This window comes from Chiloscyllium plagiosum, unplaced genomic scaffold (genome assembly GCF_037043375.1).
Source record: "Chiloscyllium plagiosum isolate Xiang-an unplaced genomic scaffold, Cpla_swu_hap1 HiC_scaffold_9, whole genome shotgun sequence".
NCBI lineage: Eukaryota > Metazoa > Chordata > Chondrichthyes > Orectolobiformes > Hemiscylliidae > Chiloscyllium > Chiloscyllium plagiosum.
Window position 1 is genome coordinate 67,953,904 of NW_028270147.1, and position 25,823 is coordinate 67,979,726.

At 38.6% G+C, this 25,823-nt stretch overlaps 1 protein-coding gene across 2 annotated transcripts in view; it reads right to left on the bottom strand.

Moving 5' to 3' along the window:
• Positions 1–483: 483 nt before the first annotated feature.
• The window catches only part of hmcn1 (hemicentin 1), a 607,098-nt gene continuing 581,758 nt past the window's right edge, over positions 484–25,823 (bottom strand). Inside the window, exons 104-107 of one of the 2 annotated variants that reach the window (XM_043699541.2) lie at positions 13,707–14,060; positions 12,553–12,672; positions 3,458–3,584; positions 484–1,292 (exon numbers count right to left, since the gene is read on the bottom strand). In XM_043699541.2, coding sequence (XP_043555476.2) covers positions 926–1,292; positions 3,458–3,584; positions 12,553–12,672; positions 13,707–14,060 — 968 coding nt within the window. In that variant the 3' untranslated portion in view covers positions 484–925. The remainder of the gene's footprint in view (positions 1,293–3,457; positions 3,585–12,552; positions 12,673–13,706; positions 14,061–25,823) is intronic. The other variant, XM_087990747.1, reaches the window with a different exon arrangement.

Consider the following 25,823-nt stretch of genomic DNA (forward strand, 5'->3'; position numbering starts at 1 on the left):
CCAGTATAAAGTTATCCACCTCACCTTCAGCAGTATTAGTAATAGTAGTAGCCTGCTTGCAATTACTGTATCTTTGCAGTATGTAATCAGTAAGCACAACACAGACTATGTAGATCTCAAATCTTCCAATGGTGTAAACATTAACACACTAATTAAACTCAAAAAGAAAGGTCTTTGTCGTATAAATTACAAGGGTTAGTTCTCAGACAATTATCATTATTGGCACTGACGTTTTACCAAGGTCACATCATCTGTGCATTCATTTACCACTTAATTCTCATAGCTTTAGTGATAGAGACCCTGCTCATTTTTAATAGCTATTTGATTTTTTAATAAACATGAAACATGAAGTAAGCATTTTCTATGAAAATCAGGATGCTAATGCTCAAAGGATAGTAATCCAATGACTATCTTAACATTAGGCTGCCACATCAGATTTGAGAAATGTTACCTTAAGATGTTTTTAAAAAATGGAGGATTGACTTATATAAAAGTTAGAAGAGTGTGATCTTTATTTTGTTATCTGATGTCACACTTTAGCCTTTTGGAGAAAACAAAATAAATGAACCATAGGTAACTGTGTAGAAAATACAGAGAATTACTCATATATACACTTAAAAAAAAATAGAATACATCTTCATATCTAACTCCAAGAACTTGTCATCTTCTTATACAGTGTATTGACTTTAAATGACTGGTGGCTATTTGGTCTTTGGTTAAGCATTGGTAAGAATGATAATTTGTCTGCCTTGTTCAAACAGCATGCCAGATTGGTGCCTGCTGTTCACAGGCTTCAGATATGCATACTGCCAAAACATAGCACCATTTTCACAAAACTGTATTAGACAATGGCAGATTTCAAACATTTGCATCCCGGTGGTCCTGACCTATACTTGGGTGGATTAAAAAAATACTTGAAGTGCTTTTAGTATGGGTATGCAGACACTGCTATATAAACTATGAAAGTAGTCTGATATTCAATAGTTCCATCCACACTGTAGGATGATGCTCGTACTTTCATCCTATATGTCTGTGGTTCTCGTAATGGTCTGATTGTAAATACAACTCCTTTCAAGTTCTCATCACGAATGGCGAAGGGTATCAGTGGATCCTCATCAACCATGTAGAAGATTGTTCTGGGATGCATCACTCCATCATGAGTGTAAGCCACAAGGCGGATAAGATCCTGGTTTGCAGAAATACCAAATGGAAGAGCAACAAGCTTATACTCCAAGGCATATGGACTTAGAGCACATTCCAGGTCATTGGGTGGACAATCCTTCAGACAAAATCTACAAAACAAAAATCAATTTCAATTCAAAAGCTCAAAGTAGGTACAGGATAAAGGAAGATTTTTGACTCATTCTACTATATCCAATCAGAAAGACCATACATTTTCTCAAATTATTGCAAGGATCTTGCATTGACCACCCTCCCCATTACACATGTTGATCTCTCTTTGTGAAAATAACTTCCTCATATCTGAATGTTTGCATATATTTAAATCCCAAAATATTTACTTTAACAGACTGGCTACAAGTTTAGAATATTGTTTATGTGGAGATCCGATGAGGGCAATACTTGCTAATTGATATTTGTTCATTGCAGTGTTAATCAGAGAAAACATGTTGAAATTAAGGGAAGCTGATTGAAACCAGGCAGTCATTCAGCAGGACAGGAAGAAGTCCTATTATTGCTAAACCAATGAGATTCATGGAAATACATGAATCAGCCAGTTAACCATAAATTAAAAACCAATCTGCAACTTGAATATGATTGTTCACAGCTCTTAAAATGAAAATTCTTACATATCAGGGCTCAAGGGAGAAGATTGAAGAATGTGCATTGACAAGGAGAGTCCCCATGAAATCAAGCAGGAAGATTTTAATTAATGATCACACTTAAACAATCTGCAGTCACCTCAGAGTGACCATCCTTGAACCACGAGTAACCACGAGTTAATTGAAATAGTTTGGTTTAACATTCTCAGTAATGGTGCCGTGTTTAATGTGAAATTGTGTCAATCGTAACTCTTGGTCTTTGAACTTAAGATGTAACATAACCTACAGGGGACAGTACTTGTAATTTTTTAAGGTAGAATGGAGTACCGTAAGGAACATTAACACCAAACCTGCAATAGATCCAGAATGTGATCCTTTATCTCTGGATTAACTTGTTTTACAAATTTTTAGCTCACATCATGTAAACACTTAAAATATTGTTTTAACACCACCCAGATGGATAAGCCAATTATAAAAATAGTAAATCAAAGGAAATAAAATACAACTCACCTACGTAGCTTCTAAAATTATAAATTACTGTCCATTTGTAGACAGCTCTATCTTTATTCCTTCAATTCAAGGAGCAAAACTGGATAGTATTTTCTGCTTAATGCAGGATTTTGCTGAAGAATTGAACCTATTTGGATTTCTGAATACTGTATATAATCGTGTAAAAGTCAAAAGTTTTGAACTATTTTTAAAGGTTAAATTTATGGTGTCAGCTATCACATGAATACTACTTTTGAGAGTCTGAAATTCATGCACAATGAATTACAATAATTCCATGAGTGCTACAGGGGAACTGAGCTGCACACAAAGGGAGGTTGTCAGCTGACTCTGACCTGATGCATCTTAAACTTTTGCACTAAATTCTTCAATTTCCTTCCATTTTCTCTCATCTACTGTTGTTTTAGTTTATTAAACTAATATTATAACTTTTTTAATCAGAAATAAAAGCTTATCAGACATTTGGCTGTCATACATTATTGTAGTCTCATTAATTATTGTAGCTGTGGGAAATAATCAACAGCTGCATGGTAATTATAGTGAAGTAAATGCACATAGGTCTACCTTATATAGGAAATGATAGTGTGATAAACTTTGTATCACACTAATTATAATTAGAATGCTCATTTGATAATGAACTTAAATCCGTACCCTAATTAGTGTGAATTGTACATTAAAACACAATAGCACGAGAAAAAAAATCATTTCCTCATCGTAACATTTACGTACAGGAATAATATCTTTACTCTCCAATGTTGATCTGTTATCTGTGAAGAACTAGGGTCGACCTTTACATAAGATATATGTGGAAAATTCCAGATTTTTTGGCTAAAAATAGGGATCGACTTTGACAAGAGATTGACTTTTACTCAAGTATATATGGTATAGTGTTTTTACTTACTCTCATTTAATCAGATTAGCAGCGTTAAATGTAGACAGAAAAATACTACTGCAAAATAATTATTTGTAATAAATGTCATTGCGCAAGCACTGCTTTAATAATTTAGAAACTTGTTACTCTAAGTGTCATAAATCAAATAAGGAATACAGTGGGAAATAATGTTGTGAACTGGCAATCTCTGGATCAGGGAGAAATCTGTGCATTAAACAGGGAAACTGAAAAATAACCTTAGAATTAGAACTGAGTTAGTGGTATTGGTAAAACTTACCCAGTGACTGGATCCCGTTGGTATTTGGGTGGACAAGGAGTGTCTATGCACTGGTAGCTGCCTCTCATGTTAAAGCACATGTGGTTTGCTCCACAGTGGATGTTTTGCTCCAGACACTCATCAATATCTAGACAGTACATACAAAGACAAAATAAATATTATTCTATAATAAAAATAAAGTATTGCAAAAGCAAGTTTATTTTAAATTGATAACCAAGATGTTCTACTTATTCACAGTGCAGTACTCTATTGGAATAGGTTTTTACCAATGCACTCAAATGGATATATCTCTAACAGTCTTTTAATGATGGGTATGAGAATCATGTTATTGCTATGCAGCACTTGGGTGCATAATTCACTTACATAACCAACAAGATTGACCTGCCTAAGATTTAAAGAAACATTAATTTTGCTTTGGTTATTTCAAAGAGTGATTGTCCAATAGAACTACCTGGTAAAGCATTTGAGTGGGCAAATCACAAGTGACCAACGTTTGATTAACAAGTCCCACCAACACAAAAGTTGGAATGCTGCAAAAAAGCAAAATACTGCAGATACTAGAAACTGAAATAAAAAACAAAAATACTGGAAATGCTCAGCAGGTTGGATTGAATTTGTGACTAAAGAAAATGATCAACATTTTCTTATCAGGACTTACTGCTCACTATTTCTAACGTTTTCTGTTTTAATTTGAGATGCTTCAGTTCATCTGAGCAGATACTGGTAAAACCTGGTCACAGCTATGTTCCAGTACAAAAGGACATGCTTGTATTCAATAAATCAAGGATAGTTGTGAGCTAATGTTTGATATCATCTTTGTAGTTGAACTGGGATGCTTGCTGTCAAGTGCAGGTTTACACATCAAGTCAGTCCAAATCACTGTAATACATGTGAATGAACAGTAAATACAGTACATTTGACCCTTTAAGCCTCTTCTGCTGTTTAAAAAGTTGTGGCTGATCTGTTTGTATTCCAAATTCCCCATTCCCATCTTCCCTAGTAATTGTTGATTTCCTTGACAAATCAGAGTCCATCTACCTCTCACTTTAAAATATTCAAGTAGCACTGCCCCTACTGCCACCACCTTCTGAGACAGAGAGTTTAAAGTCACACAACCCTCAGAGAATTTCCCCTCTGTTTTAAAAGGGTGACTGCTAATTTTAAAGCAATGTTCCCCGGTTCTGGGTTGTCACACATCCTTTCTCTATCCACTTTGTCAAGACTAATCAGGATGTTACAAACTTAAATCCGATCCTCCCTCACTCTTCAAAGCTCCACTGAAAACAAACCCGGGTTGTCCAAACTTTCCTCATGAGACAACCTACTCATTCCAGCTATCAATCTAGTAAACCTTGTCTGATCTGTCGTCAGCACATTCACATCCTTCATTAAATAAGGAGACTAAAATTGTACACTGTATTCAAGATGAGGTTCACCAACACCTGGTATAATTGAAGTATTACCTCCTTACTTTTATGTTCAATTCCTCCCATTATAAAGGATAGCGTTGTTAATCTTAATCACTAATGCTCACAGATGAACTTTGTGATTCATTCACCAGAATATCTGGATTCCTCTGCACCTTGGAGTTCTGTATTTAGATAATACTTTGCTGTCTTATTCTTTCTGCCAAAGTGAGAAACTTCACATTGTCTCGTATTACATTCCATCTGTCAGAATTTTGACCATTCACATAATCCATCTATATCTGTCTTTATCCTTGTTATGTCATCTTCACAATATTCTTTCCCACCTAGCTTTGTGTCATGTGCAAAGTCACAACGCTTTTGTTCCCTCATCTAAGTAGTTGACATGAGGCATAAAAGTTAGCACCCGATGGATCTCCTTGTCTCACATCCTGCCAATCTTATTAAAAAAATACCCATTTATGCATACTCTGTTTACTGACAGTCAGCAATTTTCTATTCATGCTCATATATTACTGCACACTTGAGTTCCTACTTTACACAATTACCTTTCCTGTTGCACCTTGTCAAATGCCTTCTGGCAATCCAAGAATAGTGTATCAATGATCTCCCCCTTATCCACAGGGGGGGGGGGGGGGGGGGGGTGACCACTTCCCCTGGACTGTACTACCCATGGAAGAATCAGAACAAAGAACAATACAATACAGGAACATGTCCTTCATCCCTTCAAGCCTATGCTGACATATTTTGTCCTTTCATACTAAAACTGTCTTTACTTACAGGATCCAGATCCTTCTATTCCCTTGCTATTCATGTTTTTATCCAGGTGTTTCTTAAATTCTGCTATTGTGTCTGCTTCCATCACCTTCTCTGGCAGCACATTCCAGACACACCTATTGTATGAAAAACCTGCCTTGCATATCTCTTCAATTTTGCCCCCACCCTGAACCTGTGTCCCGTAGTATTATCGCAGAAAAAGATTAAAATAATTTGTAAAAAAAAAAGGGAAAAATGCAAGTCTATGTTCTAAAATTCACTGTATGAAGTAAATAAATTCACGTAATTGTGGCTACATTTAAAATCCTGAGGTCAATCAGAGAGCTGAAATTTTGAAACCTTCAAATTCTAAGTCATTTGACTAATTTGCAATTCTCACCAATTACTTGAGATGTGCCTTGGATGCAAGCCTAATTGAATATTGTTTATTTAAATTTCTGCAAATATTCATTAATAGCACAGAAGTAGGCTACATATTTGAACAAGTCCATTCAAATGTTTATGATCTAGATGAGCTTCTTCCCACACTATTCTTCTCTCTCGTTTGCCCATGTGGATCTATGCCATTTGCCTTATATACTTTCTTTATTTGTTGACACTACCATCACATCAATGTTTTCTGCAACAGCTAACTATACATATGAATAGTTACACACACTGCCCATTAATGACACCACTGAAACTTGAAAGGGTTCAGAAAAGATTTACAAGGATGTTGCAAGGGTTGGAGGGTTGAGCTATAGGGAGGGGCTGAATAGACTGGGGCTGTTTTCCCTGGAGTGTCAGAGGCTGAGGGGTGACCTTATAGAGGTTTATAAAATCATGAGGGGCATGGACAGGGTAAATAGACAAGGTGGGAAGTCCAGAACTAGAGGGCATAGGTTTACGGTGAGAGGCGAAAGATTTAAGAGGGACCTAAGGGGCAACATTTTCACACAGAAGGTGGTGCGTGAATGGAATGAGCTGCCAGAGAAAGTGGTGGAGGCTGAATGGGTATACGAATAGGAGGGGTTTAGAGAGATAGGGGCCAAACTAGATTGGGTTGTGATATCTGGTCAGCGGGGCCGAGTTGGACCGAAGGGTCTGCTTTCATGCTGTACATCTCTATGACTCAGTGACCTCCAGAATAGGTGAACTTGAACCCAACCCTCCTGGCCCAGGGGTAAGGACAATACCTCTGCGCCACAAAAAAGTACTATTCTTTCATTGAGTTTCATGTTTTAATTGCATTCTGGATTGAGGTTTACCTTTATTGGATTTTTACAGGCTCTTTTGCATCAAAAGTTCCTAGTTCTGTTCTCACTTGCAAGTGGAAAAAATCTTGTCTACTTTTACTCTAAAACCTTCTTTAATTTTAGAAGATCTATTTGGTCACTTCTCAGACTTCTCTCTTCAATAAACATAGATTTGTTTTGATTTATTATTGTCACGTATACCAAGATTAAGAGAAAAGTATTGTTTTGGTACCAATCAGACAAATCATACCTTACACAAGTACACAGTGCAGAATATAGTGTTACAGCTTCAGAGAAAGTACAGAGAAAGATCAACTTTTCATTCATAAGTTTGATAACTGTGGGGAAGAAACTGTTCTTAAATCTGTTGGTATATGTTTTTAAACTTTTGTATTTGCTGCCTGATGGGAGAGGGTGAGGGAGAATATAACCGGGCTGGTAGTGGTCTTTGATTATGTTGTCTGCTTTTGCAAGGCAGCAGGAAATGTAGATGGAGTCAATGGAAGGAAGGCTGGTTTTCCTGATGCACTGGGTTACATTCACAACTCTGTAATATCTTGTGTTCTTCAGCATGGCAGTTGCTATACCAAGCTGTGATGCATCTATAAAAATTGGTAAGTGTCATTGTGAACATGCCAAATTTCCTTAGCCTCCTGAGGATGTAGAGGAGTTAGTGTGCTTTCTTGACTGTAGTATCAGCATGAGTGGACCAGGATAAATTGGCGGTATTTACTCTCAATAACTTGACGCTCTTTACCACTTCCACCTCAGCACCACTGACACAGACAGGGGCATGTCCTCCACTCCACTTCCTGAAGTCGATGACCAGGTCCTTAATTTTCATGACATTGAGAGAGAGAGATTGTTGTCTTTAAACCACTAAGCTGTCTATCTCCTTTCTGTGCTTGGTCTTGTCATCGTTTAGATCCAACCCAATACGGTGATGTCATCAGCAACAGGTAGTTCTTCTATAATGTGATGGTTGTGTTCTTATGCAACCTCATATTATGGAAAAATTGTGCTTTAGAAACAGCCCTTAAAACGTCGACAATGCAATCACGTTACAGCTACCAAACATTTAAAAAGTTTGCACTTTAGAAACCGTGTCCCCACTTCGGCAATCGCATTATAGCTGAGTGACCTGAAATTGCTGGGCACCAGTGTTGAGGATTATTGATAGGATATTTTGTCACCGGTGTTTACTGAAAGCGATCTGTGGGTCAAGAAGTTGAGGTTCTAGTTGCAGAGGCAGTAGCAGAGTCTTGGGTCCTGGAGTCTGGAGATGGGTTTTGTTGGGCTGATGGTGTTGAAGGCAGAGATAAAGTCAATAAACAGGAGTAGGTGTCCTTGTTATCCAGATTAGATTCCTACAGTATGGAAACAGGCTCTTCAGCCCAACAATTCCATACCAACCCTCTGAAGATTAACCCACCCAGACCCATTCCCCTACCCTGTATTTACTCCTGACTAATTCACCTAACACTATGGGCTATTTATCATGGCCACTTAACCTGACCAGCACAATTTTGGATGAGGAAACCAGAGCACCAGTGGAAATCCACACAGAGATGGGAGAATGTGCAAACTCCACACAGACAGTCACCCAAGGCAGGAATCGAACTCTGGGCCCTGGTATTGAGCTATCGTGCCGCCCCAAGATTTTCCAGGGATGAGTGTAGCGCCAGGGATATGGCATCTGCTAGAGACCTTTTGTGATAGTAGGTGAATTGTAGCAGATCAAGGCAATCTGGGAGGCTGGAGTTGATGTGAACCATGACTAATCTCTCGAAGCATTTCATGATTATGTTACAGCCCCGGGCGGTAATTATTGAGTCATGTTGCCTGACTTTTCTTTGGCACTGGGATAATGGTGGTCTTCTTGTCATCACATTGTAGTAAGGAGAGGTTAAAGATGTCAACAAATACTCCTGCCAACTGGTCTGCACAGGATCTGAGTACATGGCGACGGTCTCTAGCTGGGCCCAGTTGCTTTCCATGGGTTTATCCTGAAGAAGGCCAATTTGATGTCTGTGGTGGTGATTGTGGATACAGGTGCACCCAAGGCTGCCAGGGAAGGCGACATCATTTCACTGACCTTCTGTTCAAAACACGCATTGAATGAATTGAGCTCACTATGGAGGAATGCATTGTGATCAGCATTGGATTTTGCTTTGTAACCTGTTATATCATGTAAGCCAAGATTCCCAGCCATTTCATTTTTGTTAAATAGGTATAGCTTCTCAATTCTGATATATTTTAAAATAACCTTCTTTACCATCTCCATATTCTTTTTATAACTGTTCACACTTTTCCAAATATGGTCCAACCAAGGTTTTTACAGGTTTAACATAGCTTAATTCTATAAATAAATCCCTGTCCTTTCTTTGCTCTTTTAATCGCCTTTATTAATCTGTGTCACTATGTTTAACAATTTGTGTAATTTTTCTCTGAGATCCCACTGTTTCTTATCCCATGAGTAATGAGTGAATCAGCAGATACTTATACGCTGCATCAGTTTTTATTGTTTGTTGACATAGAAAGTATTTCCAAAGCTTTTAAATTTAAGCTGAGCAAGCACAACAAAGGCACTGAGAATTCAGTTACCCAGAAAGAGTTTGGAATACAGTTGAGAACTTGAATGGAGTTAAGATTAGGTATGCTGAAACAATCATCTGTCGATTCATTTCATTTCTGTAATGAACTGGCATAGAGCAATTTCACCTTCTTATTTTTGAAGCAGTATGTGTGGCCTTTGTATTCTTCCAACTAAAATGTAGTACTACACACTTATCTATGACAAAGTTTATTGACTATTGTATTTCTATTTTGATGTTTTAATATCTTACCGTATTTTGTTGCAATCCTCCTCTGTATAAACCTTGCCTTGCACTTAGCTATCATAGTGAATTTTAAATTTCTGGGTCCAATCCGTTAATGTAAATGGTGAAAAATGGTGGTTCCTGCACTCCAATAAGCACCGCTTTCCAGCACTGTCACTTTGAGTACTTGGTTTTAATTCATACCACTTTTTAGACTTGGCTGTGTACATTGCAAATGATACCACTAGGTGGCACAAAGAGCATGCACGTGTGAAGAGGTAATCCACATCATTCTGAAATGACCAAAAGCAGCAGTCAGTCTCAAAGATGGCAGGGCTGGGAGTTCTCAGAAAATTGTTTCAGGTGAAAATTGTGTGTTATTCAGGATTCGGAGGGCCTGAGATAATCACTCCATCGTTCCTGCACGGTGGCTCAGTAGTTAACAATGCTGCCTCACAGCGCCAGGAATCCAGGTTCGCTTCCAGCCTCTGACAACTGTGTGGAGTTTGCACATTCTCAATGCGTGTGTGCAGGTCTCCTCCCACAATCCAAAGATGTGCAGGTTAGGTGAATTGGCCATGCTAAATTACCCATAGTATTCAGGGATGCGCAGTTTATGTGTATTGGTCAGGGGTAAACATAGGGTAGGGCGATGTGTCTGGGTGGGTTACTCTTTGGAGAGTCGGTGTGGACTTGTTGGGCCAAAGGGCCTGTTTCCACACTGTAGGGATTCTATAATCTATGATTTCAAACTTGGAGTTAAAAGCCCTGTTATTTCACTCTGTGGGTAAACTGAATCCTGAATCTGTACTACCGCATTTAAGAGACTGGTGTAAAGTGGTCACTTTTTTTATTTTTAGCCAATCCTCTATTCAAGCTAATAAATTACCCTTATACTATGTGATCTTACCTTGTGTATTAACATTTTGTATTGCTTCTTATCGAATGCCTTCTGGAAGTTCAGACGTCTTACATCTACAGGATTCCCTTTGTAACACACTGGTTACAAAGTCTCAACAATGTCTCTTCTTCCTCAGGCAGCCGGGAAAATTTGGCATGATGGCGAACACCCTTGCCAACTTTTATAGGTGCGCCATCGACAGCAATCTGTCTGAATGTATGACTACTTGGTATGGCAACTGTACCATTCAAGATCAATGATTACAGAGAGTGGTGAACTCGGCCCGACAATCACAAAGGCCAACCTCCTACCTATAAAATCCATCCACCAGGCCCGCTGTCAAGGAAAGGCCACCAGCATTCTCAAAGATCCACCCACCCTGGCAATGCTTTTCTACAACCTCTATCATCAGGGAGAAGGTACAGAAGTCTGAACACACGCACCGACCAGTTTCGAAACAGTTTCTACCCTACTGTTGTAGAATACTGAATGGCTTCACAAACTCTTTGCATTTGCTTGTACCTGTGTATTTGTTTTGCTGCTTTTTACCTATTATTTACTTGTCTATGATATTTAACTGTGATCTGCCTGTATTGCTCACAAGACAAAGCTTTTCACTGTGCCTCGGTACATGTGACAATAAATTCATAAATTCAAATTTAAATTATATCTTGTTTTTTTGTCATTATTTAATTTCCCTTTTCATAAATTTTTTAGTAATTCCTTGTTAATCTTTTGCCAATCTTCCAGCCTGCTTTTGCGATATGGAATGTTTCGTTTGTGTCTTTGTTATTTTAATTTCTTTGCTTAGTTATTGTTGCTTTTTCCCCTTTCTCAAACTATTTCTGCCTCTCTACAAGTATATTTTAGTTGGGAAAGTCTCAAAGAATTCCTGGAGGGCCAGTCCCTGGTCTGCTTGAAGAGTTTGCCTCCTGGTAGTTAGCCTATTAACTCCATGTGGATTTCACCAGTTTCCTCATTTCCCCTCCCCCTACCTTACCCCAGTTCCAACCTTCCAGCTCAGCACACTCCTCATGCCCCGTCTCATCTGTCCATCTTCCTCCCCACCTAACTGCTCCACCCTCCCCTCCGACCTATCACCTTTACCTCCACCTCCATCCACCCACTGCACTCTCAATTACCTTCCCCCAGCCCCAGCCCCAGTCCCCGCCCCCTCTCCCATTTATCTCTTCACCCCTGAGGCTCCCAGCCTATTCCTGATGAAGGGTTTTTGCCCTGATGAAGGGTTGATGTTCCTGCTCCTTGGATGCTGCCTGACCTGCTGCGCTTTTCCAGCACCATACTCTAGACTCCTATCACAGAGGCCAGCAGGCTGACTTGGACATTCCTGTTTAAACTGGCCATTAACTTGCCTGAATTGGCATATGGGTTGGTAGCCCTTCTACCTATGATCCCACTTCTAGGAAGATAGCTGGCAGGTTGGGGTGGGGTAGGGGGAAATGGGGATGAACATAGACCTGAATTTTCATGCCTTAAATTTTCTGACCTCAGTTATAAGAGCAAGTTGCTTGCTTTCAATAAGTTACTTATTAAGAACTTTTGGAAATTCAAATGGATTCATCACCTTTATTTTCTCATACAGCTTCAAATAATAAGAACGCCCAAGTATAACGAACTCTTCTGGAATCTCTTCTGATTACTCTTTATTTACATGTCCAGCTTTGTTTCTCCATTATATCATAAAGGTGCAGCTCTAATAGAAAATCTATTTTGAACAGCTGCCAACATCCTCCAAAATTAATTATACTAAACAGGAGACACTGGTTAATATATTCCTGTCAGATCTTCTTTGTGATATTTTAACATAAAAAGTTTAATGACTGCCCCTATTTTGGTGGATATACGGTAATCAATGATTAATCTGGAAAATGCAATTCTAGAAATATTATTCAGAATTCATAAATCTCTGTCCTACCATGGCAAGCTTTTCCATTCGGCATGAGTCGGTATCCACTGGGGCAGAGGCATTGGTAGCTCCCTGGTGTGTTTTTGCAGTCATGCTGACATGGTTCCTTGTTTTCACACTCATTAATATCTGTCAACACAGAAGTTTACAATCAGAAAACGTTAAAATGTATTTTACTTACTGACAATAACTTGTAGTGATTTATCTTGACTTTGACAAATTAACATGATGTTGATTATTGCAAAATATCTACATTTTAGAAAAAGTAAAAGATTTATTGCACCTAAGGTTGATACAGTAAGCTAAAAGGTTTTAGTCTGACCAACTTTATTGAAACACTGTTCAAACTCAAATTTTAAGATGCGTAAGAGAATAAAGCAAGTTGCTTATACTTTTTTTATGAGGAAACATGAAGGTTTCTCTCAGCGATCAGAGAATTTACATCTTCATTGTAATTTGTTTCTTTCCCCTTCCCGCCATTTGCTTCCCTTTCCCCTCCTGAAGGTGCTTGGCTGGGGTATGATTCCAAAGCAGCCAACAATCCCCTGCCGCTTTTTCCAATTATGAAGCAAGATACAATTTTTTTTGTACTTAAGGGTTAATACATGAAAAAGAAAAGCCAGTTTTGAACCTCTGGTTTTTACTTTGTTAATAAATTGCCTCTCTTTTAATAATGATTAACCCAGATGTTAAGCTCTACCAGTTGTCACATTAATATATTCCATCTTAAAAAAACAATCAGTTTGGGCTTTTGTGTTTTCCTGACAGAGGGTGTGGTCAAATGTCAGAAGACTTGCGTACCAAGACTGAAAGTTTCCATGTTGGCTTGAAGCCACACTTTAATCTGATCAAAAGACTCTTTATTGACCATACTGGTGTGGAGATTAAATTGAACTGAAATCAATATTCAAACTAAGCAGGACATAGTCTGGCTTTATAAGAATCCAAAGACACAAATAAATAAAAACTGAAGTTTTCAGCGATTATCACTAGTAACTGTTGAAACTGTAAAGTGATTTATGCCAATGAACATAATCCATAAACAAATTTCTGTGCAATCGTACTCCAGCTTCACATCCTACAGGACAAGACATTTAAATCAATACTTTGTTAGATATATTACAATAAAAAAAAAGATTCCATTTATAAAGACTGATGTTTACCTATGCAATTGTTATTCTTTGCCTCATAGCCTTGAGGGCATGTTTCTCTAATGCTCCTCCCAGTCCTGGAGAAAGCTGCACGGTAAATGCTTCTGTAGCCCGTATGCGATCTATACTTAGAGGACTGACTAAACTGCTGCTGATGCCGTGGCTGTTGTTGGTTGTGGTAACCCCCATTAGGGAACTGGGCAAAGTTATAAATTCTCTCATAATTTGGCAACCTCTCTAATCCAGCACAAGATTTCCCATCACCTAACAAATGTTGTCCAGGTGGACAGAGACACTTGAAGCTGCCAGGGGTGTTGATGCACTGGTATGCACAAGGTTTAGGCACCCGTTCACATTCGTCAATGTCTGCTCATATGACATGGGTCGCAGCATAATATAACATGAAAGGGAAAGAAAAGAGAACACAAAAAGAGGATCAGTTTGGATAATACAATGAGAATCTCATCGTACAGTAAACCTGCCACTGCGGAGAAATACAGTTTTGCTGACTTTACTCGACTGGATTTTGCATCAAGATAGTTAAGCATATTTGCAAGCTTTCATTGAATTTTTTTGATGGCAACCTTCACAATGCAACATCTGTTTGACTGAAGTTTGCTACCAATGTAATTCCAGAATGGTGACAGGAGACACAAAGTGGTGGTGGAGGCCTGTTGAGAGTGGTGTTCTGTAACCATCAGTACAGAGTCCAGAGCAGTTTGTCATTTATATAAATGATTTGGATGAAAATGTAGATGACATGGTTAGTAAGTTTGTGGATCACAATCAAAATTGCTGGTATAGTGGACAGCAAGAAAGGTTATCTAAGATAACAAAGAGATCTTAATCAATTGGGTCAATAGGCTGAAGAGTGACAGATGGAGTTTAATTTGGATAGATGCAAGATATTGCATTTTGGTAAAATAAACAAAGGCAGGACTTATACAATTAAAAGTAGAGCTTTGAGTAGTTAGTAGAACAGAGAAACCCAGGGGTTCAGGTACATACTTCTTTGATGTTTGTGTCACATGTGGACAGGCTGGTTAAGAAGGCATTCAGTATGCTTGCCTTCATTGTTCAGTTCTATGATTATAAGAATTGGGACGTCATGTTGAGGTTGTAAAAGACATTGATGAGGCCTGTTCTCAAATACTGTGTCCAGTTCTGGTCACCCTGATATGGGAAGGATATTATTAAGCTGGAGAGGGTTCAGGAAAGATTTACCAGAATATTGCTGGGAATAGAGAGTTTGAGTTATAAGGAGAGGCTGGATATGCTGGGACTTTTTCACTGGAGTGAAGGAGGTTGAGGGTGATCTTATAGATATTTATAAAATCATGAGGGGTATAGATAAGGTGAATGGCAGGTGTCTTTTGCCTCGGTGGAGGATTTCAAGACAAGGGGCACATTTTTAAGATAAGAGGAGAGCGATTTATAAGATGACATGGGGGCAATTTTTTTTAAACATAGTGGTCCATGTGTGGAATGAACTTCCAGAGAAGATGATGGATGTGTGTACAGTTACAACATTTAAAAGACATTTGGATAAATACATGAATAAGAAATGTTTGGAGGAATATGGGCCAAATGCAGGCAGGTGGAATTAGTTTAGTTTGGGATTATGATCAGCTGTATGACTAACAGTTAATCTTGGTTGTAACTAATAATGGGAGTGATTTTAAATAGGGAAGAGGAAATTGATATCAATAATAGAGTTCTTCTTTACCTCGCTAGTGCAACCTGAGTGAAAAATTGTGAATGCTACCTTTTGGCAATGTTGGGATTATTTTGGCTCAATCATCGAGAATTTATGTATAATTATTGTTCATTAAGGTGAGGTATGAAGCACTTCCTATTTCTGACATCAGTATTAAAAGTTCCATGATTAGCCAAAGTCTCCATCTATTCTGAACCTCAAACACCAGCGTTATGTTCATTTCCTAAAGTAGGTATTCTGAGTAAGGAACTGCTCCATTTTTAAAAAAAAATGAGTTTTATACAAGTGATCCACTAAGAGCTGGATTGGAATTTTTATTTATTATTGCTGCTAGCATTAAACTTAAACATAGTAATACAATTCAATTGAATCTATTGCATTTTGTTGAGATGGCAGCGAATGTGTCAGGTTTGTTGATTATAATTAGCTAAAATAGTTCTAGTATAATTAAATATGTATAGACAACATTAAAATGTGGCAGGTTTTTTTTACAATAGCCTTGTAGTTTGACTCAATGTTACTTTGAAAGGATCTGATAACAGCTTCAGAAATGAATAAGCAAATATGGTGAAAAAATCAGCAATGTTTGCAAAGCATGAGCCAAGCTGTAAAAATTAGCAAATAGATTTATAAGTGGATAGCAAGTTTTATCACATTATTATTCCAAGTTTAGCATTTAGCATTTTAGAACATTGTGTACAAACACTAGTATGAATAATCACATTGCTGTTGATTAGCTCAGATTATTTTGTTCAGTTAAATATTTTGCTATGACAGTTAATGATACATTTTATGGTGAAGATTACATTGGTTGGGATGCATATATCCAAACAAGTAGAAGCTTTGTTTTGTCATTGTTATGTTTGAAGCATTTTGAACTGCCAAGAGTAAACATTATCTTTGGTATTCGATAAGCAAATGTTCTTCCATTTTCCATTACAATCACATGACGGAAGTCTAACTATCCATTTTATTCAGGGTAGAAATAATGGAAACATTTTTAATATTTACATTTATATTTTGAACCTGGGCAAAGTTCACTTCAGTGAAGCATAACGTTCCAACTCCTGGACCAGGAATCAAATGTGAAGTCACTCAAACTACTGACACCCTTTAATACTTTCTGAATTTTAATTCTAAGTTTATTATGTAGGTTTTTAAAAAACTCTCCCAGGTGAAACTGCAAAATAAAAGATTACACAATATGTATCTAAGAAACACAGGGCCAGAATTTGGTTGCGAATTGTGAACAAGTGGCCCCTGCCCAAAGATTTTCTAAAGTGTTTTACAACAAGCTGTATATTCTTAACCAGTTAGGTTAAAGCATTGTTAATGAGGAATGCAGAGTTTGAACCAATTAGTGTAATTGAGAACAGTTAATGCAAAGTCCAATCAGGTATAGAACGCAAAATAGAGGGAATAAAAACTTGAGAGAAATAAAAGAGACGGGAAGATAGCCACCTTAGCATCCCCAGATGTCCTCAGCATCATAGGTGCCAGTTTTCAGCTGTTTCAATTCACTCCATGTGATAGCAAGAACAACTGGATGTAATGCAAACTGGAAAGGCTATGGACCCTAACAACACTCTCTGGCAATAATGAAGATAAGTGCTCCAGACCTTGCAGCACTCCCAGCTAAGCTGTTCTAGTACAGCTATAACATGGGTACATACTCAAACATGTGAAAATTGCCCAGGTATCTTCTGTAAACACAACCAGGAGAAGTCCATCCTGTCATTTTACTCTCTATCATTAGTAAAATGATAGAAAGTGTCATCAACAGTGTTATCAAGTATCACTTGTTTAGCAATAAACTGCTCATTGCTGTCTGGTCTGGGTTCAACTAGGGCCACTCAGTTCTTGACCTCATTACAAATTTGGTTCAAACATGGACAAAACAGCTGAATTCCAATGCTGGGGTGAGAGTGACTGCCCTTCATATCAAGGTCATATTTGACTTGAGTGTGTCTAGAAATCCTAGCAAAACTGGAGTCAGTGGAAATCAGGGGATATTTCTCCACTTGTAGGAGTCATACCTGGCACAAAGGAAGATGGTTGTGGTTGTTAAAGGTCAGTCATCTCAGTTCCAGGACTTCTTTTGAGGAGTTCTTTAGGGTTGTGTTCTAAGGGCAACCACCTTCATTTATTTCATCCATGATCTTCCCACCACCAGAAGGCCAGGGTGGGATGCTTGCTGATGATGGCACAGTGTTCAGCACCAGTCACAACTCCTCAGATACTAAAACAGTCCACGTACAAATGCAGCAAGACCAGGTACAATATCCAAGCTTTCGCCGAGAAGTTGCAAGTAACATTTGTGCCACACAAATGCCAGGCAATGCCCATCTCCAAAAAGAGATGTGTGATGGGAAATTAAAGACCAAGTCGGGCCACATGAATAGGAAGTGTACACTGCATACAAGGCTCATAAAATATGTGATTTTTTTTATGCCTCTACTGTTTGAATTCTTTAAAAAGAGGAATCCAAATGGATCATTCAATGCTAGCATATTTATCCAGAGATTTATTCAAAAACATTCTTCCTGATTCTTTTTTTTGTTAATAATTATGAGCACTTGATTCTTCCAAATACCCTATTATCTAATTCTGCCAAGAAAACAGGAATGCCACCTTTTGTCCTGTCATCACCATTATTTGGGAGAAATGAGAAAGTAGTGAGATGATATTTACTTAAATCACACCTCTTTTTCCAATTTTAAAGGCATAAGTATTTCTTGTTGGTAGCATACATGCAACAAACAAATTCGGAGTAGAAGTCGGCTGATTATCCCTTGTGTCTGTATCATCATTCAACAAGATAAAAGCTGATCTATTTGCATTATGAATTCCACATTCCAGCTATTCCTGATAACCTTAGATTCCTGGTAGACAATGGAATCAATCTACCTCTGCCTGATAAGTTCTCAATGGCCCTGTCTCTCTCATCTTCTGAGAGAGTTCCAAAGGCTCACAACTTTCAGAGGTAGACCATTTGACCCCTTTCAAACTGCTTTCCCATTAAATAAAATGATGGCTAATCTGATTATTCCACACTCCTGCTAACACAGGGTAACGCTTCAATCCTTGTTTGTCAAGGACTATTTACCTCTGCCTTAAAAATGGTCAAAGACTTTGCTTTCACGGCCTTTTGAGGAAGAGATTTCCAAAGACTCTCAATCCTCTGAGAGAAAGAAAACAGTATTTTTAAACAGAGGCCCCTAGTTTTTGAACCTCAACAGGAGAAAACATTCTTTCCACATAAACCATGTGAAGACTTCCAGGATATCATATTTCTAGTTTGTCAACTCTTACACTTCTGAACACCTTTGAATACAAGTCTTGCCTGTCCAACCATTTCTCATAATACAACATGTCCATTCCAAATAGTACTCTAATAAACCTTCTCCAAACTGCTTCCAAAGCATTAACATCTTCCTTAAAATAAGGAGACCAATACTGTAAACAGTACTCAAGATGTGGTCTCATCAATATTGTATAATTTCCCTACTTTTGTGTTGTGGAGAGATCTAGGTGTTCTAGTGCTTGTTCTAGTCACAAAAGATTAATACGCAGGGACAGTGAATATTCAAGGAGACTAATGGAATACTATCCTCAACATTGGTCATAAACGTTGTTCTCCTTCACTGGTGCAGGACAATGGGGAAGCCACATCTCAAATACTGTGTGCAGTTTGGATCTCTTTAAGGTATGATGTAAATACATTGGAGGTGATACAGTAAAGGTTTATGAGATTGATGCATGGAATAAGTGGATTGTTTAATGAAAAAAGATTGGACAGACTGGGCTTGTTTCCACTGGGATTTGGAAGAGTGAGGGGTGACGATTGAAGTACAGAGGCATACTTGAATGGTGCATGTGGAAATGATTACCCTTCTTGTGGGTAAGTCCAGAGTCAGGGAGCAGTATTTTAAAATTAGGGGGGGGGGGGGGGGGCTTTTAGGGCCCATTTAGGAGATTTCTTTTCTGAGTTGGGCAACGTTTAAACTCACTGCCTTAGACAGGAGAGGCAGAGCTGCTGAAAAGTTTTCAGGCAGGGGTAGATAGATTCTTGTTAGGCAAGGGAATCAAAGATTATTGGGAATAGCTGGAATGTGGAATTCAAAGCACAAACACATCAACATATTGAATAGAGGTGCAGGCATGAGGAGTCGAATGCTTACTTCTACTCTAAATTCAGATGTTTATATTCAGTTACCTTTACATTAAACAACAACACTGTATTAACTTTCCTGGTTACTTCTGTAGCTGAAAACTAACTTTTTGTGATTCATACATTAGAACATCCAGATCCTTTTTTATATCTCAAAGCCTGAGACACTCTATTAATGTCTCTATTATTATTCTTGCTACCAAAACCGACAATTTCCCACATTATATTCCATTTGGATGTTCTTTGCCCATTCACTTAATCCTTTTGCAGCCACCTTTTATCCTTTTTACAATTTATTTTCCTATCTATCTTTGTGCTATTGGTAAATTTAGCAATCATACTTTGGTCACTTTATCTAATGATTTATTCCAACCACAAATGACTGTGACTACTGTTCTCAGTTAGTAAGCTAATGTTCTATCCATGTCAATATGGTAGCCCTTTCACAGTAAGTTCTTATTATTTTCTGCAGAAAATCTTTGATGTGGCATTCAATCAAGTGCCTTCTGTAAAATCGAAGGACATACATCCACCAGTTCCTTTATCCACAGCATATATTACTTCTTCAAAGAACTACAAAATGTTTATTTCATAAAACCATGTTGACTCTGCCTGACTACCTTGGATTTCTCTAAGTGCCTTCTATAATGTTTTTAATAAAAGTTCTAACCTCTCCCCATGACAGACATTAAGCTAACTGTCCTGTAGATTACTCTGTTTTGTCTCTGTCCTTTTTAGTATATTCACAACTTTCACATCTAATGGAACTTTCCTTGAATCTGGGGTATTTGGAAAGTTAAAATTGAAGATTCAACTATCACTTCTTTTAAGACCCTACGATGAAATCAGTTAGGCTTCAAGGAGTTGTCAGTCCACATTTCCAACAATTTAGTCAGTTCCTTATGATTATAATTTTGTTGAGTTTGTTAATCTCTTCCATTTCCTGATTTACAGCTATTTCCGGGATGTTATTTGCATCCTTTATTGTACAGACTGATGCAAAATATCTGTTCAACTAATTTGTCATCTCATTATTAATTCCCCAGACTAGGTGTCGTAGTTGTGGGCATGTTTGCCGAGCTGGGACGTTGATTTGCAGACATTTTGTCCCCTGTTTAGGGGACATCTTCAGTGCTTTGAAGCCTCCTGTGGAGTACAGCTGTACTGTGTCTTTTGAAATTTATTTGGTTCCATTCCTGCTGCTTCCGGTCGTTCATTGCAGTAGCCGGTATTTGGGTCCAGGTCTATGTGCTTGTTGATAGAGTCCATGGATGAGTGCCATACTTCTAGAAATTCTCTGGCTGTGGTCTCTTTGGCTTCTGTTAAGATCGTTGTGTTGTCCCAGTCGAATTTGTGGTCCTTGTCATCTGTGTGTATGTAGCTACAAGGGACAGCTGGTCATGGCGTTTAGTGGCTGATTGGTGTTCGTGAATGCAAATTACTAGTTGTCTGCCTGTTGGTCCTATACGATGTTTCATGCAGTCTTTATATGGAATCTTTTAAATTATGTTGTTCTTTCACATGTTGGGCATAGGGTCTTTTGTCCTGAGTTGTTGCCTGAGCGTGGCTGTCCTTGTTGCGTTGTTTGTCAGTTAGGCATCTGCGAATGAAGTTGTGGAGATATTCATTCTTGGTGAGTACTCTGTAGAGGTATTCATCTTCTTCCCTTCGTTGGCTGGGAGTCTGCAGGGTGTTGTAGCTCTTTTGAATAGGGTCCTAATGCAGTTTCTCTTGTAGGTGTTCGGGTGGTTGATATTGTAGTGCAGGACCTGGTCAGTGTGTGTGGCTTTCCTGTACACCTTTGTGGTGCATACATTGTTTTGTGTTCTTTCTACTATCACATCCAGGAATGTTCCCTTAGTGATAATCCTTGAATCCCCAGACTCATTTTCTGTAAGACCTTGCTCACTTTAACTTCCAAAAAAAACCTACAGAAACTTGTACTGTTTTTATGTTACTAACTAGCTTTCTCTCATCGTTTATTTTTTCCCTCTTATTAATATTTTAGTCATTTTTTGCTGTGTTTTTTTTCTGTCCAATTATTTGATCTACCAACTTTCTTCATTAATTGTGTACTTTGTCATGATGTTTGATGCTAATTTAACTTGTGTGGTTAACCCCAGATAGAAGGCCCTCACTTTGAATTAAAAATTCAGTTGTATTATGATTGTCATTAAGATTTAGTTCCCAGCAACTCGGCATCAAAACAGTCTCACAGATTGTCTCCAGTTTAATTCTAAAATCTACCAAAAGCTTTTTTGCAACCTCCATGGATCATCTACATGTGCATTGTGTCCTAACATCAGCCCAAAACATTGTATAATGATGCTTAGAGCAGAATTGAAAGTGAGTTATATCTGCATGCTGTGGATGGCATGTTATGGAGGCTGTATAGAAAGATATTCCTTTCCAACAGTGAATTACAGAACTACTGCAAAACAACAAATCGTCTCTGATTTCAGTGTTCTGATGGTTCTGTAATGAATCATTCTTCTGTACTTGAATTTGAAGGATTGTGGAGATTTTTGTTACATGGTCCATGAAAGGACAAAAGGGCATTTTTTTTTAAACAGATGGTTTCAGGTAAATGCTGAACTTAAATTCAATCCATGGAAAAGATTATTGTGTCTATTACTATTGTTTCTGTGGCTGTTCTGTTTGATGTTTGTCAGTTTGGAGATGGCTTGTACCTTCAGTTTAGGAAGTCTTCTGAAAGAAAGGAGCTGCTCAACACGTGTTGCTTGTTTATGAAGCACATTTGCAGTGAATCCAATCTTAAATTAAAGGAACTCCCCGGAGGAGATGGCCCCACAAATATCGTCAAATTCAATAATGGGAAACTCAGTACATCTGTATAAAAGTTAGGGCTGAAGCATTTGCAACAGTCTTCAGGAATAGGTGCTGACTGGATCATCCATCTTGGCCTCATTCAAAGGACCTAGCACCATAGCCACTTTTGGCTAATTTGATTCACTCCACTTGATATCAAGACATCGCTGAAGGCACTGGATACTGCAAAGATTATGGGCCCTGACAACATTCCAGCAATAGTACTGAAGACAGATGTTCCAGAACTTTGTGAACAGCACGGTGGCACAGTGGTTAGCACTGTTGCCTCACAGCACCAGAGACCCGGGTTCAATTCCTGCCTCAGGCGACTCTCTGTGTGGAGATTGCACATTCTTTCAGTGTCTGTGTGGGTTTCCTCTGGATGCTCCAGTTTCCTCCCACAATCCAAAAATGTGCAGGTTAGGTGAACTGGCCATGCCGAATTGTCCGTAGTGTTAGGTGAAGGGGTAAATGTAGGGGAATTGGTCTGGGTGAGTTGCGCTTTGGTGGGTTGGTGTGGACTTGTTGGGCCAAAGAACCTGTTTCCATGCTGTAAATAATCTAATCTAATCTAAGCTGATCCAGTACAGCTACAACACTAGCCACTATTCAAGTCCTTACACTTCCCCACTTCCTTAACACTACTTAAACCTCCACCTATCTATGTCATCTGCAACAATGCCCTCAGTTCCTTTATCCAGATCAATAATATATAATCTGAACAGTTGTCCCAACATGGATCCCTGCGGATCTCCACAAGTCACAGGTTGCCATCCTGAAAAAGTCATTTTATCCCCACTCTCTGCTTTTTGCCAGTCAGCCATTTCTCTATCCAAACCAGTACCTTGACCTGAACACAGTGGGGTCTTAGCTTATTTAGCAGCCTCTTGAGAGGCACAATGTCAAAGGCCCTCTGGAAATCCAAATAGATCACATCCATTTGCAATACTTTGTCTTACGTGCTCGTTACTCCTCAAAGAATCCTACAGATTTGTCAGACATGACTTGCCCTTGACAAAGCCTACTGACTCAGCCCTATTTTACTGTGCACTTCCAAGTACTCTGCAATTTCATTCTTAAGAATGGACTCTAAAATCTTACCATAGATTGAAGTCAGGCAAACTGGCATATAATTTCCCATCTTCTACCTCTTCCTCCACTTCTTAAACAGGGTGTTACATGAGCCATTTTCCAGTCCTCTGGGACTGTCAATCTCCAAGTATTTTGCAGGTTTCAATGTATCACCTCTTGCTTCTCAAAGTTCTAGAGAACAAAACTTGCCCAGCCTCTCTGATGGGTCAATCCCACCTTTCTGGGAACAAGTCTGATGAAGCTACATTATACTCCCTTTGATGCAACAATATCTATCTTAAGGAAAGGGGACCAACCTACATGTGGTAGCTTAGCTGTGGTTTAACCAAGGTTCGATGTGATTAAAGCAAGACTTCACTACTGTTGTACTCAAATCTTCTTACAGTAAAGGCTAACATACCATTATCCTTGAAGGGCAACCAGGTCCATTTGTACAACTATAATTTATAATCATCTTACCATTTAAGAAATAGTCTGCACATCTTTCTTCCTGTCAAAGTGAATAACATTATGTTTTTTCAGATTATATTCCATCTGCCATGTTCTTGCCCACTCACTAAGTCTGTCCAAATCCTCTTGAACCTGCTTTGCATCTTCCTCAGAATACACATCCCCACTAAACATTGTGTCAACTGTGAATTGGAAATATATTGAGAGATATATTGCTCACAATATAATGGGGTGACATTTGCTATATTCCAATCTGCAAGAACCATTTCAAAGTCTTTAAGTTTTGGGAGATGATCACCAATGCATCCACTATGTCCAAAGATATTTCTTTCTCTGGGGTGTAGAATTTCAAGTTCGGACGAATTGTGAACATTCAGTCTCATTGACTTCTCCAATGCTTCCTCCTTACTAATGCTAATTTATTACAATTTCGCACTCCCTTAATCCATTGGATCTTTTAGTTCAGGAAAGTTTCTCACATTTAGTGTTTCTGTAATTTCTCTGTTTCCCATTATATATACTCCGGACTCTGTCTGTAATGGACCCACATTAGTCTTTGCTAAATGTTTCATGCTTTTGCAGTTCATTTTTATGCTTTATATTTACATTCATATTCTATTCTTCCTTTATCAGTTATTAGGTCCTCTTTTTCTGTATCCTAAAACACTCCCAATCCTCAGGTTCATAATTATTTCTGACAAATTTACAGGCCTTTACTTTCATGGAATCTTAGAGATGTACAGCACAGAAACAGATCCTTTGGTCCATGCACACCAGATATCCTAACCTAATCTAGTCCCATTTGCCAGCACCTGGCCCATATCCCTCTAAACCCTTCCTAGTCATTTCCCCATCCAGATGCCTTTTAAGTGCTGTAATTGTATCAGCCTCCACCATTTCCTCTGGCAGCTTATTCCATACACACACCACCCTCTGTGTGAAAAAGTTGTCCTTAGGCCCCTTTTGTAGCTTGCCCCTCTCACCCTAAACCTATGCCTTCTATGGACTTCCCCAACCCAGAAAAAGACTTTGTCTATTTATCCTACATGTCCCTCATGATTTTATAAACCTCTATAAGGTCACCCCTCAGCCTCTGACGGTCCAGAGAAAACAGGTCCAGTCTATTCAGCCTCCCCCTATTGCTCAAGTCCTCCAACCCTGGCAACATCCTTGTAAATCTTTTCTGAACCCTTTCAAGTTTCACAACATCCTTCCGATAGGAAGGAGACCAGAATTGCACGCAATACACCAACAGTGGCTTAACCAATGTCCTGTACAGCCGCAACATGACCTCCCAACTACTATACTCAATGTTTTGACCCATAAAGGAAAGCATACCAAACACCTTATTCTCTATCCTATCTACCTGTAACTCTACTTTTAAGGAACTACAAACTTGCACTCTAAGGTCTCTTTTTTTTCAGCAACACTCCCTGGGAACTTATCATTAAGTGTATAAGTCCTGCTCTGATTTGCTTTTTCAAATTGCAGCACCTCGCATTTATCTAAATTAAACTTCATCTGTTATTCCTCAGCTCAGTGGCCCATCTGATCAAGATCTCAGAGTAGTACTCAAAGGTAACCTTCTTTGCTGACCCCTACACCTCCAATTTTAGGTGTTATCTGCAAACTTACCAACCAAACTCCTGTGTTCTCATCCAAACAAAATTTTAAAAATGATGAAAAGTAGTGGAGCCAGCACTGATCCTTATGTACTCTACTGATCACAGGCCTCTGGTCTGAAAAGAACAACCCTCCACTACCACCCTTTGTCTTCTACCTTTGAGTGAGTATCCCTGTATTTCATGAGATCTAAACTTGCTAACCAGTGTTCCATGGGGAACCTTGTTGAATGCCTTACTGAAATCCA